The following is a 21,360-nucleotide window of genomic DNA, read 5'->3' as shown; positions in this document are numbered from 1 at the left end:
TTTTCCTGGAGTGTCCACCTTTGCTGTTTTCAGCTTTGTTAAATCTCTGTTCTGAAACATCGCTGCATAACTTCTGCTGACCGCAATCACAGGCTTTCCTCTGGTTGTTCTTTAAATGTGGGCCGGGTATGAAAGAGTGTGTGCGTGTGAAGCCTCGCAATGGGCCCGCGTGGTGCTTTTGCCAGGAAGAGGCCGAGCTCACATGTTAAATCTCCCCTCCAAAGTGGCTCTGCCTGAGGGTTGAAGGCTGCTGAGAAATGCCATGTGACTTGTGAAGGTGAATGAAGTGTGCAGATGAGTAAAAATGTCCATATGTGGCAGGAAGGATGAGAAAAAGGTTACTGATAGGTCGACAGATGGATGAAAGGGCAGACTGAAGGACATACAGACTGAAACATGCGACTGTAGACACAGGAAATGTCAAAGTGGAACGATGATCTGAACAGCTACTTGAGCACGAGGGATAATATCCGATGATTAAGACGCACGGTCTTGAGCATGACAGAGAAGGGATATAAGTTTTGTATTAAGAGTCAAGTGGTAGGCCAATTTAAAGAGCCATTTATGCATATTGCATGTACCACTCAGCCGAGCCAAAGTCACTTTTCATTCCTTTCATATTCAGATGAGGAAAGAAATCTCATCCAGAGAAAGAGAGAGAGACGGAGAGATAAAGAAAAAAGGGGAAGATACTGACATGTCAACAGGCAGCAGCAGAGAGCCTTGGTGCCGACATAAGAGAGGGAGAGCGGAGCGCCACTGAGAAGTGCGGGCGGCACACAGGTGTCAGCGAGCACTCTGCCCCAGGGCCAACGGCGGAGTGACGCTTATGAGACAAGGCAGAGGCGTATAAACCCTCGTCGTGCGCCACAGGGGCTGCTGTTACCTCGTAGATTCTCTTTTCCTACCTCGCTTTTCCCCTCTCCTTTCATATATTGCATCACAGAGTGAACAAGAGACGATGGATAGGCCGGGAGATACAAGAGTGACCTCATGGGGTGCAAGAGTTAGGCTAAAGCCTTTGTTTTTCTGACGGATGTTTAAATGCAGCAGCATCACGGTCTGAGCAAGAAAAAAAAAAAAAGAAAAAGAAAAACGACGGCAGACTAGAGCCATTTAACTGTAATTTTCTCCCTCGCAAACATCATCATAAACAGTGTGCAAATGCTCATGAATATACATGCAGATGTCTTTCTGCCTGACTGCCGGTGGTGGCATTGCGCTGCACATTTTCTCAAGCAATTATGAATCAGCCTAACTCGATGACTGTTGAGGTGGATATGCGCTTGAGAGTGTGTTCGTTAGCGCTTATGTCACCCTGGTGTTAGCTTGTTTGTTCCTGCCTGGAAGCACATTTCGGAGAGTGACAAACAGACGCCCTTCTGACTGCGACTTAATTACACATAGGGAATGCATTTGAGCTTCCCTTTGAGCTAAAGCAGATGAAAAAAAAAAAAAAAAAAAAGGAGACACTGCTGTGAATCCAGAGGTTGTTTTCTTAATTAAAACCACAGTTGTAAGCGATAGTGACAGCCAAGGCAAAGTCAGCTCAGTCTCACAGCACGATTTACACAGGAAATAGTCGTTTAACCCGAATCTTATTAAAGCTTTTCAAAATGAATTAGCGTATTTAACATGTCAAATGACTGACTTACTTGAGCATTTCATTTAATCACGACACCCAGTTCCAGGTGTCTCTACTCTAAACACATGATGCTGTACTTACACATGCTAATGGTTTAAAGGATTCAAATCTGCAGATCTGCTCTTGGAATAATACACAAATATTGCATCTCATACCATGCAAATGACGCCTTTTCAAATATATTTGGTTTATTTTCTTTCTGCATCATGGAGCTCCCCTTTGAGACCAAAGTTCACGCTGAGATAAAACAGTGCACCACACCTCATTTAATGTAATATTATTTGAGCTGTAGTGTGTTATTGACTGAAGGGTGAACTTTAAATATTATAGGTTATGTTTGGGCCAGGACCAAAGAGGGACAGAGAGGCTGGGGCGAGAAAGGCAAAGAAGAAACAGAGAAAAAAAGAACACATTTTAGATATCCTGAAACCACTGGAGATATTGAAATGGTTTTTGAAAGTAGCGCAGAGTCTGACAGCCAGAGATTTAGAAACGCATTTCATTCGGCAAGAGTCAATTCTGTACCTTGAATATACAATATGCTGTGAGCATTGTTGAAAACAAAAAAAAAAAACACCCAACAGCTGTGAACACAACATCCAAAAAGGCCACGATAGCGCAGCTGCATGAAGGTTAGTGCATTAGTGTTGCCTGTCAGAGAGTACAGATTAAATTGGATTAACACATCATTCAGGGTGCAGGAGCACACGTCCTCAACAGGCGCTCTTTGCTACCCACTAAAACAGAAAGCTGCTATTGGAACCAAAACCCTTCATCAATAGAGGTGGGGAAAACAATTGAGATTCGTATCTTCTGAGATTTTAAACAGATTCATAACTTCCAAAAATTGTTTCTTCTCTTTTTTTGGCTAATCAGTCACTCCCTGCTAATTGCTAAGGCTATCTTTTTAACTCGGTACAATGCCAAATGGAGCAGCATGAAAATCAGCCAGTCTCACAAATGACTGGAGGAGATCCTGAAGAAGGTGCTCATTCGAAAATAGACTTGATCATGAATCATGAATCCTGAATCTATTTAAATGGTAAATAGATTCTGAATCAAATTGATACCCCAAGAATTGAAATTGAATCGAATTGTGAGACACCCAAAGACCCCCAGCCCTATCCATCAAAATAATACTTGTAAAGTCGGACTGCATCCTGCCATGCTATGTGGAAAGCTCTTTTTATGACACTTAAAGGCTTAATATGCGATTTTTTGATCGAGTAGATGCATGATGCTAGCACTCTTTATTATGCTCGTATCGTCACACTGCATGTAAATTTACCCGAATAGACCGTGATCTAGAAACGCTTATGTGACATTCAATTAAGCAGTGAGTACAGTATGTTATTCTTCTTTTCTCTGGTCCCTCAATTAAACAACTCTTATACATGAGGGGATGAGCCGGCCGGCTGTCCCGGCGATATTAAACAAAGTGAAGCTACGCCTCGGAAAGCTTGGAAAGCATCACAGACAGTGGGACTCGGGTGTTACACCCATTGTAGACAGTCATGACTCACAGAGTTATTTTCAGAGGATATACTTGATAGTTTGTATTAGGAATAGTAGGCATCATGTCAGTCATGATAAAAGTAACAAGTACATACAGAAAAAGACACTTCCAATAATATCCGTCCATTTTGATATTTCTGGACGATCCTCAGAAAAAGAACATCACTCCAGAATTTGAATATTTTGCCGCATTGGCAGAAAACAAAATACTAAAAACATTGGCACAGAAAACAAAGCTATACCTGCGTGGAAGAGAAAATATGTTTGCCAGTGATTCAGTTGCACTCAACATAACATTACAAACCTCCTGGAGCAGAAATAAAAAAGGTAAAATAAAAAAAACAAAAAATCATCATATGCATTTATAAATATGTTTGCATATTGCATAAGAGGCGACTAAATTAATTTGATTAAACAAAAAGGCCTAAACAGAATCTTACTCTTACCAAAATCCAACAAAGTGGAAAGTACAAAAATCTACTAAAAAGGAAAACAAAAAAGGTGCCATTAGGAAAAATTACAAATCAAAAAACTAATTAATCCATTCAGAGAAAACTTAAAATCCAGAGGAAAATTAATAAAGTGTACAAAATGTTAAAAACACAAGGAGCCACAATGAATACAGAATGTGATAAGTTTCTGTGACACATGGTTTTGCAATGAATAAGTGACCTTTTTTTTGTTTAACTGTAATGTTTACTTTTATTAATAGAGGGGTTGGGAACATTTGAATGGCAGAGAGCGGTGACCATAGCAACACACAGAGCCTTCGTGTACCTGACGATTTCAAAGAGGAACAGCAACAATCACTCACTCACTTAACGACAACGCGTCTCAGAGTCTGTGAGTCTGTGAGTGTGGAGTTAGGGATTTAGACTTATCTGAGTGTCTATGGCTTGAAAATTGTCATCTTCTCTTTCATCAGCCAATTGATACACACGGATCATGTACAGTATCTTGTGTTATTAGGAAAGGGGCAAGTTTTCTTCTTCCTGGTCCTGTTTGCTCATGAACAGTGTTTCAGTATTATGAGAAACTATTTCTTGTTGTGTTTTATTGTGTTGAAACCATACACTGAAATGAGCAAATAAATCAAATAGGAATTTAAATGAAATGAAATGAAATGCACATTTAGATTAGCAAGGTGCTTCACTGGGGGCTGTTGTCTTCATTCACATTCAGCGATATAACCCACTCTTTAATAACACATGCTGGCATTTAATTCAATCTAAACATTTAAAATATTTCTGTCATGGTAGCTGTTTCCTGTACAGTGACATCACTTCCTTGTTAGCTTAAAATGAATTATCAAAGGAATAAGGTAAGAATAACCAAGAACATGCTTAATGCATATTTGAAACTACAAATGCTTTCTTTTTCTTATGACAGCAAACACCATTAGTAGTATGAGTAAATATTTAGATGGAGCATTTGACACCTTTTTCAAAAGACAATAACAGAAAAAAAAAAATCTTCATATAATAAGCTGCTTGCTTACAAAACAGCGACAAAAACAGCCCCCCCTTACCAAAACTCTCTCATCCAGGTCTACACGCTCTCCCGCCCGCTACGCTCTGCCAATGAAAGGAGTTTGATCCATCCTATCACAACAGGCTCCTAAGTCTCCAACTAGACTTTTCTCCTCTGTTGCACCCCGGTGGTGGGATTAACTTCCAAACTCCATTCCATTCAGAGTCCCTTTGCACCTTTAAGAAAAAGCTAAAGACCCAGCTCTTTCATGAACACTTTTGCACTTATTGATATTAAATGATGACGATAATGATGATGATAATGATGAAGATGGTTTGGTTGGATAAGGACAATATTTAGGATGGTTTTGATGCTGATAAGAACTCTCAAGAACAGATGTTGATGTTATGCTTTGCCTCTGTGCACTGCCTCTCCGATCGGACTTAAAGCTGTTTGTTTGCACCTACTGACATTGTTTCCTCTTTTCTATATGCTTGCTTGTGTTGTGCTTACTCTCTGATGTACGGCACTTTGGAAAAAAGCGTCTGCTAAGTGAATTGTAGAGTTTGAATATTTACCAAAAAGAAGAACTCTTCTTGAGAGTTAAATAATTCCAATGTTTTAATAGTCACTTTATTTGAAGTGACTGACAGCAGAATAAATTGTGGTTTATGAGTTTGGTCCTTACTGACTTAATATGAAATCTACTTTGCTTTTCTTTGGCAATGTTTTCAAGATATTATACACTTTCTGAAACCGACACCAGAAAATACATCTGTTCGTTAGGAAGATGAGGGCCATTTTAAAAATAATCACGTATCAAATGCTCATTTAAAGTGGATTTTTACAGCAGGAAATGTTAATTTGACATCCCAGCTCCCTTAGCATTGAACAGCTTATGCAAAATATTAAAGACCTGAAGCTTCAAAACACAACATCATCCACAGATACTTATATTATAAAACGTTTCATTCATACCAATCGAAGGTTCAGCAAATTCCTTAAATGTGTGTACAAGGGAACAATTCATACCCTCCTCCAGCAAATGCTCTCCCAGTCGTAAACCAAACTCAACACACAGAAGATATCAGCACACACGGTTTATGAGCTGCTGACTCACACTTGCTAAGAGGATTTAGTACACAAAAAAAAGCATGTCTGCTAACAAACACTTCAGAAATCCAACACCTCTGACACAAAGTGATGCTAAGCAAGTTCCCACATTACATTTTATCTTACAAAATATACGAAACAAAAATGTTTACAGCCCCCCCTCTGATCATGTTCCTCCTTAAGCTATTCCCCCCGATCACTTATCTTGCCCCACCAGACCCAGAATGTCTTTTGTGCTCACAGTGAGCCATTTTTTTGAGTTTCAAGTGAAAGAAAGGGGCTTCAATCAAAAAGATCTTCTGGAGGGCATTATGGAAAACATTAACCAAGCTGGAGAAACATTTACTGTGCAACCAGACGGTGCCACAACTCTGTGTGCCAGCTAAGCCTTGTCAGCCCACAGGACATCAATTCACATTTCATCCAGCGGCTCATTTAGCACACAAGAGGAGACCTGGACAGCGAATGTTTGGACGCTGGTGGATGGGCGCGTTGTCAAAACTAGGCCAGCCATCGAGGCTTGCAATTGGATAACACACATTGCCAGGTAGGCAGTGAAGCCATTCTGCATGTTTTACTGTCAAATTACTGCTCCTGCACCAAATTATCTACTCCAGCACACCGACACCTGGAGGCCTCACCCACAGAAAGACATTAGCACCCCTCTAACCAGCAGAGTGCTGCAGGGCAAATCAGTGGAAGACATTTTGCGTTGGAGTGGCAAACACAAACTACCGAAACCTCGTTCTGAATGTTAATGGGACAGAGAAAAGAGAAAATAATTTCTAGTTTTAAAAACGTATGTCATCGGGTGGTTGGGTGTATGGTTACAGAGAAGGTGGTGTCGGAATTATCATGCCATGGCATCAACTTTCGAGTTTGGCTGGTATAAGTCATATATACATATTGTGAACTGTAAGTACGATATTAGAAAAGTACTATGAAAGTACAGTTCATTTAGCTTTTTACAATATTTAATAATGCTTAAAGCTACTATGAGGAACTTTCAATCTACATCAAAATCTTTGCCCCTGTGGACCTAGAGGGTACTTTTAAACTGTTGTTCATCCTGTCCTTACATGAGTATGCAGTTTTTCTGCTTTCTTTAAACTGTGAAGACATACTGTACACTCACTGTGAGGCTTTGCTGTGAGATGTAAACAATGTAAACACAAACCCTGCTGGTCTCAGTAACTGATGTTCAAATAACTATATAGAAATACTTGATGCTGTTGCTGATCTGGCTTATTTTAAAAACTGAATGTCAGTGCGTGAACTAGTGCTGTACAGCCGTATGCACTTCTCACGAGATGACCTCGGCCTGCTGCCAAAGTTACATAGTCTAAAGTTGTAGTTCACAGGCGATCGTACTGCGCTGTGGGCACGGGAGGGATGCCATTATCCCTGTTGAAAGTTATTTTACTAATAAACCGACGTTTGAAACTACTATGCAGAGGTGGAAAAGTTACATATTGTTGCTTTAATACCTATCAAACTTAACAGCCTCAAATTTAAACACAATATCAGAAAGATTTAAGAATTAAATCTTCTTATTTGGACAGAAAAGTAATTCCTAACACTTATTAAAGTGTTCTATATAATGTATGTAATTAAGACCATTAAATACAGTTGGAAGCCTATTTTGGGTTTGGGTATAATCCTGTGGCTTTAAGTACTAAAGCAGATTCATCGCCCAGTTGGAAACAGGTAATTATGATAACTTTGATATAAAATTAAAAGGCATTGGATAGGCATTGGTTTGAATCCCCCAAACCATTTGACACAACCTGTATTTTATCAGGTGCAGCTGAAAGCAGTTTTTAGTTCTCTACAAATGACAGTCGGAAACAGTCTGCACTCTTAATCCCCAATTTATCATGTTATTACAGATAACTGCATGTTAAATAATACAGAACAAAGAATCAAAGTGTGTTAAAATGACAAACTATGACAATTTATGTTAATATAATCAATTTTCTTGAATTAAGTACGTTTCCTTGTCCACACCATTGTGTCCATTGTTTAGCCAAGCAGGTATAATAGTTCCCTTTATGCCTCTCTGTCAGTCATCTCAGAGTGTTCAGTACTCATGCTGTTAAGTCAACTTCTGGTCTGCAGCTCTATTCATTGGAGGTTAGAAACACGCAATCATAAACATATTAAATGGAACACAGATTATGAAACAGTTTGAGTTATAATGTCATGCAAGAGAGGCACAGTCATGTGACGCAAAGGTTACATAAACCTCTCATGTAATGATGTCCTGCTTAATCATCATTTTCTCTGAAAAAAGGATAATGTGACAGCCACTCCCTGTTGTTCATGGTAGAGTGTAACGTGTTTAAAAAAAAACAGAAAGACAAACACTGACAAAACTGTGAAGAAATGTTTAAATTGTATTTAGAAATGTGCCATTTCAAGGGACATATAGTCAGGTGATTTTGCCATCAATCCATCCATCCATCCATCCATCCACCCACCTATCCATCCGCCCACCTACCCATTCATTCATCTACCCAACCATCCATCCACCTACCCATCCATCTGTCCATCCACCCATTCATCCAACCATCCATTCCATCCTTGGGAACTGTTTTGTAAATAATGGTAATTGATCATAATTGAGTACCCTGACACCTCTACCAGGAAATAGCTGACCAAACACTTCAGTAATCCAAACTCAAACAACCCAATTCTTCAGCATCAAGCACTGATTTAGAGTTTGACTCCACACAAGCTCTTTATTGTTACTGATAATTATCCGGAAAGTCAGTGTGAGTGTTAAATAATAGGTCAAGCAGCTTTTCTTGCCTGGCTCTCAGCGTCGACCTTTGGCTGATATTTGAGATGTGTGCAATGAGTGTGACTTTGGCGTCTGTTGGATGTGATGCCTGCCTACTTAGCAGAGACAAGTGAAAGGTCAGGGCTCTCCTGGTGCTAAGGGGTTCAAGACTGAGGGCCACGGATTCCAACCTGTGGCTGAAAATCAATCATGCCCTTCAGGAGAATGAAAGCACTCTGCACCTTAAAGCTATGATTCAGAAGGGAAGGACAGCAGGACGGAGAGATAGATAGATGGGTGGATAGACAAAGAAATAGAGAGTGTTGCGGTTTCGTTTTTTTAATGTGGGTTTTAAGTGAGAGAGCTGTGTGGGAGAGAACACTGTAGGGTTTAAAGCTAACCCTTTAAATGCCTGGAAAGATCATGGGTGAGTAGGCTGTGAGCACCTCTATCACTTGTATACACGTCTGGCAGAACAACAGATGTAAGAGGGCTGCCATTAAAAGCGCTGTGTGCTAAGAAAGCATGTCATCTGCTTAAATATGTATGAATTATAGCCTTGTCTGAATTAGAAATGATATTTTCCTTTCAGATTACAAGAATAGCTGATGGAGGGAGCAGAGTTGAGCTGTTGCCTTTATTTCTTCCTTAAAAATGAGCAGCAATGGTTTCCTGAAAAGCATTTTTCTCCCCTTGTTTGATGGGTTATTTATTGCTTTTTCGATTTGTGTTTAAAGGCCACAGAGTCCAGTGCTGCTTGGCGATTCCATCTACTGCTTCAGGTATTGTGCAACCATGTGTGAGTCTGACCGCTAAGAACATTAAATCAATGGTAACACAGCGGTCAGACATCCGGAGAAAACTTACATGGGCAGTCTCTATGGTCTGTGAGCGTCAAGAAACTGCAGAACAGAGAAGAGCTGTTCCATTTGAGCTATTACCCCTGACATTCACATTAATAGCCACAAGTCTAACGCAGAAATAGAAGAAAAAAACTGTGCCTCAAAGCTGACCAAAGTTATGTTGGAGTGTATTCTAAAGCAGATAATGTGTTATGGTGCATAGAGTAGACTCATTTTCACAAACTGTCACTAATAGTATAATTAGCTCCACGCCGTAAGCCTAAGTAGTGACAGCATGTTGTTGATTGTAGTTATACTCAATGTTGACACTGTTTACTATGCAAACAGTATAACTAAGAGCTCGACTCAATAATGTAGTAGGCTGTGGTGCTCTTCTTGGGATTGCCAGACTGCATAATAATGCAGCAGGTATGGCTCAACATCTGCTGTCTGTGACTACAGCAAACCGCAGCAAAGAGAATAAATAATGCAGTGACATTTCACTCCCTAATGAGATTCTCTTCAATCAGCTAAAAGAGCAACTTTTGAAATATAATGCAGATGAGGCAGGACTTCATTAAAGTCTTATTTAAGGAAAATATTCAGCACAAAAACATGGATGCAGAGAAGTGAGTATGGACTCTGGTTGCGTGCATTTGAGACACAATTGGTCCCAAAACCATTCAGGCCAAAAGAGTTTAATCTACAGTAACACATAGCTAAGGACAGTTTAACACCATTCAAGAGAGGACTTTATATGTACAAAATACACAGATCCAAGTGTTAGCATATGAATAAAGAAATCCCACTCACAGAAAGACCCGCCCCCTTACTGAGCAGAAAATGAAGGGACATGGACTTTACAAGAAGAAGAGAGGCAAAGGGAGACAAAGTGAGCAAAGTGAGAAAGAAACTGACAGAAAGTGAGATAAGCTGAGAGGAAAAACTCAGGGGATGTGGGGGGCTTCATGGGAGGAGGGGGAGAAGGAGAGGGGGATGACGAGGAAGAGAGCAAAATGACACACTCAGAAGCGGTGAGGCAGAAGTCTCATGTGATTTAGAGTAGATTTAGAAGGGGAAGCCTGTGGGGGAGATAAGCAGCGAAAAAAAGAAAAAAAAAAACAGCACGAACAGCAGGTTTGCAAGATCAGGCCAGAAAAGTAGCCCAAGTACCAGAGGGGGGGATTCACATAGAGGGACCATGTCAGATAGCTTCTTACCCCTTTCCTCGTCTCCAGACACACAACCAGGGGAAAAATAAATATTAATTCCCTCTCCATGTGCCCAATTTTAAAGACTTCCCAAAGGCTTGTGTCCGTGAGTTCCATGTAAAACAGCCATACATGGCAGTTTAATGAAACAACTACAAAACATGGTTTTCACCCCCAGAATCCATAGAAAACATCAAATCTTCAAACACACAAGCTATAATTCATTCACACATTCCATTTGAATTTAGACAGAGAATATAAAAGCCATATGAATTAAATCTACAAAAGGTAAACTTTGACTGCTACTTAAAGGCTTACTATGCTAATTTTAACACTTAAATGTAATAGAAATCAAGTATATCCTCTGAAAACAACTCTGTGAGTCATGACTGTCTACAATGGGTGTAACACCCGAGTCCCACTGTCTGCGATGCTTTCCGAGCTTTCCTAGCCGTAGCTTCACGATGTTTACATCGTCGGGACAGCTGGCCGGCTCATCCCCTCGAATATAAAAGTTGTTTAATTGAGGGACCAGAGAAAAGAAGAATAACATACTGTACTCACTGCTTAATTGAATGTCTTGTAAGGGTTTCAAGATCACGGCCTATTCCGGTAAATTTACATGCAGTGTGAAGATACGAGCATAATAAAGATCGCTAGCATTAGCATGCTAACACAACAAGTTGTTTTGGTTTCATGCTGGTGCTCAAGGGCGACATCTGCTGGATCAAAAAATCACATATAAAGCCTTTAAAGGGGTTGCATTATTAATCATTTAAAAAATGATGCATGTGACTCATAGATCAATGCAGGTACTAGAATATTTGACTCTAGCAAGGCTAAAATGAATTGTGTTATAGGTGGATAAAATCCTGACTGTTAAATATTTAAAAAAATATCTGAGCTCATGTAAGGAGCGGTTAGTTGGTTATAAAACAGACTGAAATTAATAATTAGTTTCCACTACGACACACAACAGCATCCAGATAATCAGCGAGAAGATTGATTATTTCTACACAGTTCTTTCAAAAGCCTATAACCACTGCGGAGAGGAAGCGTCTTGCCCAAGGACATGTAGCTGCTGGAGCTGGGGATTGAACCCACGGCCTTCCATTTAGGAGACGACCGACTCTATCAATTGAGCCACAGCTGACATCTTCCACTGCAAAGATTCCCAGTGACTGATACATTTGACTGTTAGACTGCTCTCAGGAAAACTACTTACATATTTACGGTACAAGATGAAGAAATCGTTCCCAAGAGCTTTAAGGGCCATCAAGCTGATGAAAAAGTTTGGTTGATTTTTCTGAGAAATAAAGTAGGTTTGATAGGCGCCTATGCTTTTTATTCATGAATTGTTGAATGATACTCTTTTAAAAATTCAGTTTCCAGGGGCCTGTGGGAATGACGCAATCCTTTTAAATTACAGTGAGTTGTATGTTTTGGTAAACAACATCACTTATTGTGCTTTTGGATGAAACTTTGCCATACTCTATCCTAATCCTAAACAACATAAGGTGTTTTGCTCAAACCTTCTGAAGAGTAAGTGGCAACCTGCTGCTACAGTAGCAGCTACGGTAGAAGCCATTTATTTTAGCCAACAATGACTGGGAGCCTCTCATTTCCCTCTGACAGATGGAGGGGACCAACCATAAAGCAGGAGCAGAAATCATTAAGTCAGCCAAAGCTCTGCAGAGTTGTTTTAATTGTGTGCTCTGGAGCTGTAGGCATAACTTACCTGATTGCTGCTATAACTAACTGTCTTCACAGAGACAGACGAGATCTTCTCCGTGGACATTTAGAGTGTGATTTGTGTTTCAGAAGGCTCCTCGGGGAGAGGATGATGAGGAGAGATAGAGCGTCGGGGAAACGGAGGAGATAGTTCATCGTAGAGCGAGCAGATTGGACGCTCGCCGCCGGAGACAACCTCCACTAGCAGGAGCACCTGGCTAATGCTTCCATGGCTCACAATTTACAGGAGGCTGCCGCTGGGTGTGCTGAGCATTGTCAATGTGACAACCTATGGAGGTGTGGGCCTACGGTGCCGACCTTCTGCGTGTGTGTGTGCCAGGCAGAGCACTCATTCAAGGCGTTAATCAATGGCCTTTCAACGGTTATACCGCTGGGTCTGCGAATCAATCACTGAATAAAGCCGAACAACGTGAACGCACACACAAAGTGCTGGATTAACAAAAAGGACATATTCAATACACACACGATCATCTTTAAGAGGTCGTACACACACACACACACACACACACACACACACACACATACACACACACACACACACACACACACACACACACACACACACACACACACACACACACACACACACACACACACACACCTTACTGATGTGTTGACAGGTTGGGCACAGCTCACACTCCCTGTCTTCTGCATAAAGGCACATCAATTTCTGTTACAGATGATAGTCTGCCAAGACTCCCTACTTTGACTGACATACAAGCCTGTAAATCAATCCACTTAAAACAAGCTCTACTATAAGCTCCCGGAGACTGCATTGTGCCAGGCAAACTTTGCCATGAGAGCTTCACAATCTGTCTGTTTTTCCAGATGATGCAGACAGGTGTCTACTGCAGAGGAACACAAAAAGACAACAACTGCTTACACCAGCACTCACTCATCATGGAAGGGGTTTCAAAGCAGCTTCAGCCGGGTTGTTAATAATCCATGGTTATTTAAATAATAAATGTCTCTCGCCTCCTCTTGATGCACAGTATCATCACTCCATCCAACCCTGGCGCATTACAGCCGCATATATCGTGTGTAGCAGTATAGATAATGTTCCCTCATCCTGCATCTCCCTCCACTGGTTTAACAGTCTAAACACTTAATCTTGTCAAAGGAGACTCTTAATAAACTCAGAGGGAAGCCCTGCTTTGCCCTCAGAGAGAAACAAATGCGGTGTACAGCAGCGATGATCTGCAGCATCAAGCCCGAGGCGCTAATGCATATTTATGCTCCGAACTCATTAATCAGTCGCGCACAGAAAAGAGCGCACGACAACGAGGGACACAGAATCAGAGCTGGGGATACTTTACTGAGTGTTGACAACAAAAACATAATAATGTCCAGATAGCTCATCACTATGAGAAAAATAATAAATGCATGAGGAACAGCGACCTCAGGGCCACTGAAGAGAGCTGAAGGTAGATTTTTTTATTTGCTAAGTGATTAAATATTAATGTCAACGAGACAGACCCTGAATGGAAAATGTGGCCGCAGAAATAAACATGTGTCAAGGTTTTCTTAAGAAACCTTCTTCCAGCTTCTTCTGGAAGCTGATCTTTGATGTGTGCAGAGGCAGTTGCTCCAACAGTTGTGTCAACAAGGAGAGGTACCTGTACTCTTCCTGGGTGAAGATCGGGATGCGAGAGGGCTGGAGGACCGTGATTTCCACCAAAGTGCTGTTAGTCTTCACCGGCTCGCCGTCGTCATAGGCGATCACAAACAACTGCATTGGACAAGGGAACAAACACGTTCAAAATGCAAGCACAAATGTTGAGCGTTATTCATTTTTTCTGTCCGTACTACCACCCACGACACAAATAATTCTCTTTCTGAGGTAGCCAGGTATTTTTTTTGTAAACATGTTCTGCATTCTAATAAAGTCTGACTGGCAAAATGGGATCTGGCGAGCAGCCTGCGACGCTTGCAGAGAGCGGGGATGAATGTATTGATCTACATTCATAGACTGTGGAGAATGGGGGCCTGGGGGGGAAGCAGTGGAGGAGCGAGGAAGCATGGAGGAAGAGATAGGCAGCCAGAGAGTAAACAGACAAATATTTGAAGAAAGAGAGAAAAGGAAAAGAAAAAATAAATTTAACAAAGAAATGACAGGGTAGAGGTAGATAGATTACAAGGTGGTATAAGCCACAAATCCCCATTAAGACCTCATGTCCTCAAGCACCTGGTCCTCTGTTCACAACTACTGATGCCCCGGTGTAAGGTCACCTTAACTTGTTACAAAATCTTTATCTGAGCGGGTATGGGAGAACATGTTTCATCAATAATAAAGCTCGGTGGTCAAAGACACAAGGAAAGCAATGGCTTTATCTTTGAGTCAGAGAAAAAAAAGCCTCAAAAAATCACATTATTATTTATTTGTTTTTATTTGGTTATTGTATTTTTTTAATTTTTTTTCTGTGAGTTTTCCAATCTTGCACTTTTATTCTTGTCTTTAAACTAAGGGGTCTATTTGTTGGTCTGGGAGGGTTGTTTACAGGGCGAAGTGATACTGGGTTTTTGAATGTTTCTGAGGAAAAAAGGAAAATGTTGACTGCATCCCAATTGCACTGTATGTTTTGAACTTGCTTTAATAAAAATATGTTGAAAAAATAAATAATAATAATAATCACACTACACCAAAACATGCAAGACAAAGCAGTTAACATCCAAAACAAACTCTCACATTGCACATGATAAAATAATTCTATTCTTGTATTTCTACAATGAGATGAGAGCTTATTGATATTACTGTTTTAATCAAATTACCATCACCTCTACCTCTCAGTGCCACCAGTATGATTCAAATAATTTATTCTCTTTGTCAATATAAAAAATGCATATATATCGACATGGGAAATGTGGAGCATGTGCAGAAGGCCTAGGCCTGTTTGGGTCAAATTGAGGTCTATAAATGAACTGGTGAATCAAATCCAAACCTTATCGTATGTCGGGCAGACTTGAGAAATCCCAGAGGATGATTTCAGTTGGACTTACATGTGTTTTGAAAGTCCAGTTTTAGTCAAGACACAATAAATGAATTGTTTTTACATCATGTAAATGTACTGCCTATGAACCTCCACTCACCTTAAAGGTGACGCTTGGCTCTTCATTAAGGTTGACCTTGGTGACGACTCTTCCAGTTTCCTCCTCCACATCAAAGATGCTCCCGCTGTACGGCGACCTGTCGTGGTCCACTCTGTAGCGGACAAAACTGGCCGGGGTTCCCTGGAGGAAGGAGAAAGAAGATCATGAACCGCATCAATCAAATGACAGTCAACTCATCTGGACACCATCGTTCACATTTTCAAATGAAGTCCTGAAGGTGTGAAGAGGACTTGACCGTGATTAGGAGTTATAAGATGCTCTGAAGCTATAAGGGCAGGGCTAGATGCTTGATGTAAGTATAAAATAAGAAATGGTATAATCATGCTACAAAGCTGAATCCGTTCATGTTTAAGAATTTTGCTCTGCTGTCTGTGTATCATGGAAAATATCTTAAAGTTATAATCTCAAGGATTTCAAGTAAATTCAATGTCTGTAAACTCAATGGGAGAGGTAGTGAATCAAAAATTGTTCATAAGCCAATGGCACATTGATGAAAGCCCTTGCAATTGCAGAATTTCCTTATAATAAAAAACTTGGTGTCATGTTCCAAATTCCGAGGACAATCTTCGATTTTTTGAGTGCATGAACACAACACAGAGGCAGTACCATAAAGGCCTCATGTAATCGACATACCGACAAAAAAATGACAATTGTACAAGAGTCATACTGAACCACACTGAAATATGATACATCGATTGAGAAAATATGACAATACAAATAAAAGAAAAACTAATTTGGGTAGATAGGACAGTGGACAGAGCCGAAAATCAGGGAGAAAGAGAGTGGGAAATGACATGCGGGAAAGGAGATTCAAACCCGGGCCGTCCGACTGAGGGAACACAGCCTCCGTACTTTGGGCGCGCGCACTAACCAATGTGCCACCAGCGCCCCAACAAAAACATCCTCAATTAATATAAAACAGAATATTAAATACTAAAACAGTGTTTTAATACTAATGAAAAACACAAATCTTCAGACTTGAAATGGGAAATTGGGAACTGGGAAATTCCAGGATTTCGTATCTGTTGGAGTGAAGACCGAAACCACACCTTCAACAAATTCACCAATGAGAATGAAACGGAGCTCTTTCAGGTCACTGCTTTAATGCTCTTATATACAATCTCCTCATTAGACAATCTAATTTAAATATAATGTTATTCAGTGATTCAGACCGCTTCCCTTTCATGAGGAGTAAAAAAAACTTCTCCATTAAACTCCCCCTTCAAGTCTCCAGAGTACCATACTTAGATTCATTAACGAGAGCCTGGACTTAAATATGACCCTTTGATTAAGATGAATCAAGGCTCCTGATTACTAATCATCTCTATAGCTTATCTTATTCCAGTTTCATCCCTTCTGACCTCAAATTCAGTCTTATTTTTTATTACGCTTAAGTGAAGTTCTGCTGCCTCACCCGAACTGATTTTACTCCCTGGGGTATTGGGTAAAACCTGGGGCTAGAGAGAGGTAAAATCCTGTAGTAGAAGTGGATCCCTCGGGGGGCTTACTCACACAAATGTGTCTTTGAGAGGTTACAAAACTATCGGAGTGAATTCACTAAAGGGATTCTCGAAAAAGAAGAGTCTCATCTCTAAAAGCTCTCCAACTTGTTTTCTAACATGTAATGGAAAAGATGTCGGGACAGGATCATTAATAAAAAAGCAACTTCAACAGAAAACCCTCATGCAGTGGCCTCTGTTGCAAGACCTCTACAGTGAGGCAGGAAGAGACGGTTCAAAGTGTTTTGCTAAATTCTAGACGTACAGTGTTTTAGTCCTAGAATAGCAGGACAAATATGGAAAATATTTAGTCAAATACTGAAACAAATTGGGGCTGCAGAGTGGTGCAGTGGGGAACACTGTTGCCTCACAGCAGGAAGGTTCCTGGTATGAAACCTGTTGGTGTGTTGGTGTTCTCCCTGTGCATGTGTGGGTTATCTCCAGGTAGTCCAGCCTCCTCCCACAGCCCAAAGTGAATGTGAGTGAGGCTGGTTGTCAGTCTCTATATGTCTGCCCTGGGATTGACTGGCAACCTGTCCAGGATGTACCCTGCCTCTTGCCTAATGACGGCTGGGATCGGCTCCAGCCCCCACCCCCGACCCCGAACAGGGAAAGCGGTATAGATAATGGATGGATGCATGGACTAAAACCATTTTCTTCACTGATGACACAATACTTTTCAGATACGTGTCTTCGTTTGCTGCCTGATTAAACTGCAGGATTTCAAAGCCATTTTGGTTCCCTACATACTGATCAGGACATTTTCTGCAACATATCCCATTCAAGCACTGAATATACATTAGATACAGTTACATCTCAGTATGCCTCTGTCTACAGATATTTTCACTTGCACCACTCCTTTCTTGCCAGGTATTCTACTCACAGACTATGAATGTTTTATGTCCGCCTCTAGAGTGAACTCACTGTGCCATTAACAATTCAGGCGAGCAGCAAACCCCTCGACATACAGTATTTTAGCATAAAGTATTTTCTAACTTATTGCAACCAAGGCATTCTCTTTATATAATAATCCAATTCTCTTCAGAAGGAAATTGCCCGTTCATGATTTAAAGAACACAATTTGGAAGCACTTAGCCCACTGAGTGATGCTTCAGAGACACACAACACGACAGCCTTAAACAGCCAGCCTAACACAATAATAGAGCTTCATTAGGTGGGGTTACATTAGAATAAAATCCTCATTCGATTTACAAATGACTAAAAAAGGCTGTTAAAGAAATGACAGTGTCTAAAAGGGGCAACAGTCACTGTTCTCTGCTGTAAAAAAAAAAATCCCACATATGAAAGAGAAACTTTTAATTTCATTCATAAAAGACCCAATCAAACTTTTAACAGGAGCCTTTGTCTCCATGGCGATCTCCTCTCTCATTCTAGGTGACATTAACAGTACTGTTATGGGTTTGATTGGCACGACCAGAGTTCAACTTTTAAACTTTTAAATTTCAAGTCACAAGTCTTTGGTCTCAAGTCGTTTTGTGTTTTACGATGTGTTCTATTTGGTCAGATCACAGGTCACAAGTCACGGATCATTTTATAAGATCAGGAAATTGAGAAATATATATTATATATATATATATATATATATATATATATATCTGCTTGCCTTTATTTTTTATAAAGGTAGTAGTGCCCAGGCCACCCCTGGGACCCTGTGGAACCGCTCCCTTCATAAAGGTGACAAGGGGAGCTTGCATTTAGCTGCCCTGTATCTTCATTGTTTGGATAGAACGCAGCACTGTGTCTTCAGTGTTTGGATATCTTCAGTGTTTGGATAGAACGCAGCACTGTATCATCAGTGTTTGGATAGAACACAGCACTGTATCTTCAGTGTTTGGATAGAACGCAGCACTGTATCGTCAGTGTTTGGATAGAACGCAGCACTGTATCGTCAGTGTTTGGATAGAACGCAGCACTGTATCTTCAGTGTTTGGATAGAACGCAGCACTGTATCTTCAGTGTTTGGATAGAACGCAGCACTGTATCTTCAGTGTTTGGATAGAACGCAGCACTGTATCGTCAGTGTTTGGATAGAACGCAGCACTGTATCTTCAGTGTTTGGATAGAACGCAGCACTGTATCTTCAGTGTTTGGATAGAACGCAGCACTGTATCTTCAGTGTTTGGATAGAAGACAGCACTGTTTCTCAGAGTCTGCATAGAGAAGTTTACAGACTACAGCAGAATGTGGGATAACATTACGATCATAATGTCAACAAAGCTGGACAGATATTATTATAGTATTTTCAAAAGGCACGCAGAAAAAAAGGACAGGATCATACAACGGTCAAAACCATTACAACCTTAAAACAGTGATATTAAGTGACTTTTAGAGGGGCCATGTTAGAGGAAAAAGATAAGAGTCAAGGGGCAGACATTCACGTCATAGACCTATAAAAGCTGGGATTTTAGATGTGTTAAGACAATGCATCATTTAAATCTTTCAAGATAAATAGTTTGTTTTGATTGTAATAAAACATAATGTTGCATTAAATTGGTCTTTTATTCAGTTTGGCTCTGCTAAATCCACTCTGCTTAAACAGCAGGGATTAACACTTCCCTATAAAATGTGAATTTCTGTGTTTAACAGACAAAATAAATGAACCGGCTTAAATATCCTAATACATAGATCTTCTAATTATTTAACAATGTACTGAATAATAAACTGACATTAGCTCAGCATGACTATGTCTAACAGCAAAAAGGATGTGTCTCTTATTGGAGGAAATCCTTATTTCTTTCAAATATTTTCGAATACTTATTAACAATGTTGTTTTTTAACTAATTGCTGAAAGGACAGAATAGAGGTCATTCAAAGTTTAGACCCTGCCCTCAGAATGCCCATTGGACAGTCAGCCTTCAAAACTATAACAAAGTATGTTTATCAGTACAACCAGATCAGGTCTCTTTCTCTTTCTTTCTGTTAGAAGGTTTTTATGAGGTTGTGTAACACAGAGAGAAAGTGAGTTTGCGCACTATGCGTGTGTGTGTGTGTGTGTGTGTGTGTGTGTGTGTGTGTGTGTGTGTGTGTGTGTGTGTGTTTAACAAGCACTAGACTAAGCTCCTTTCCATCACAGGTGTCTATGACAGACATCCTGTCAATAAAATGCTTTGAGCTTCCAAATCCAGGTCAATAAGAGACTGGGTTATCCAGCTGCTGTTAGGAAATCTAATCCCTCTGTCTGTCAAACCACTCTGCAGAGTCACTCCCATGATTCACTCACTGCTATTGAGCTCATGTTAACATAATGATGTGCTCCTACCTATTACCGGTGGCTCATCGCTGAAGGATATTTAACTTTAAAAAATCGTCTAAAAGAAGATTTTAGTTTTACATTTTTTACGAGTTGGGGGTAGACAACAGCTCACACAAAAATATGAGTTAAGAGACAGCCAAGTAAAGATGGAGAGAGAGAAGCGGGAGGAGGGAGAGCCTGACTTTGAGAGGGGAAGTGAGACATTCAGCAGTCTTTGTGCCTCTCTGGAGATGTTTTATGACCCACAGCAGGGACTGACAGGCTTCCATATCCCTCTGCAGCACATGTACCAGAGCTCAACCCTGCCCTTGTGAGATCCCACCAGCAGGAGGACCACTGATAACAAGCATCGAGTCCAGCCGTACAGGACTTCTCTGAAGAAAAAAAAACTACATGCAGAGCTGGAAGCTATGAAGACAGGGACGTCGCTGGAGGATTGCTTTTCCTTTTCATTTTAAACAAAAAAAGGACTCATGTGTTATAGGAGAAAAAGCTGGCTTGGGGAAGTCTGTATAAAGAGAAAAAAAAAACTCAAGCTCAAAAAAAAGAAAGAAAGAGAGATGTGAGTGAGAAGACTGCTGACTCACCAAGCGCAATAAAATATTAAGGTGGGTGGCAGCACCAATAAAACAAGTTCAGCCGGGGTGAATGACGTGGAGGCAAACATTCTGGGAACTTGCACTATCCTAAATATACATGTAATTCTCCTGACACACTTAAAGCAGGGTACTAAAAAAGTCATGTAATGAATCCCCACCTAGCCCAAAAAGCTTCTTTTTTTTTCATTCCTCCTGTGCAGTGCCTCTTAAAAATACAGTTTTAAGTCTCAAAAGGGTGTCACCATTTCTCTCTCTTGCGTTGAATAATTTTTGCGCCTTGTTTTGCAGATCCCCCCCCCCCCCCACCACCACCATATAAAAAGAACAATCTTCACAGCTCCAAGTCCCGGGAGAATCTGCTCAGATATCGTGAAGTAAAGGAGTGTGGGGAAACACAACTTTGTCGGAGGCAACTGGTAGATGACTCATAAAAGTGAGGAAGCTAAACAAGGGCCTCTTACAATAAACACACACAGCACTGTAGCTCTAATGAGAGTAGCAAAGTCTTGAAAACATCTTTAAATTGCATCGTGTCAAATGCTACAGCTGA

General features: G+C 40.5%; 2 protein-coding genes across 2 annotated transcripts in view; one reads left to right on the top strand and one right to left on the bottom strand.

Moving 5' to 3' along the window:
* The window catches only part of gtpbp2a (GTP binding protein 2a), a 432,981-nt gene that overhangs the window by 105,004 nt on the left and 306,617 nt on the right, over positions 1–21,360 (top strand). The gene's annotated exons all lie outside the window — the stretch shown is intronic.
* LOC132975398 (protocadherin-15-like) overlaps positions 1–21,360 on the bottom strand; it is a 204,971-nt gene that overhangs the window by 42,750 nt on the left and 140,861 nt on the right. Inside the window, exons 23-24 of the mRNA XM_061039911.1 lie at positions 15,418–15,558; positions 13,947–14,059 (exon numbers count right to left, since the gene is read on the bottom strand). Coding sequence (XP_060895894.1) covers positions 13,947–14,059; positions 15,418–15,558 — 254 coding nt within the window. The remainder of the gene's footprint in view (positions 1–13,946; positions 14,060–15,417; positions 15,559–21,360) is intronic.

The sequence above is a fragment of the Labrus mixtus genome, chromosome 6, assembly GCF_963584025.1.
Source record: "Labrus mixtus chromosome 6, fLabMix1.1, whole genome shotgun sequence".
NCBI lineage: Eukaryota > Metazoa > Chordata > Actinopteri > Labriformes > Labridae > Labrus > Labrus mixtus.
This window is presented reverse-complemented; position numbering and strand designations above follow the sequence as displayed.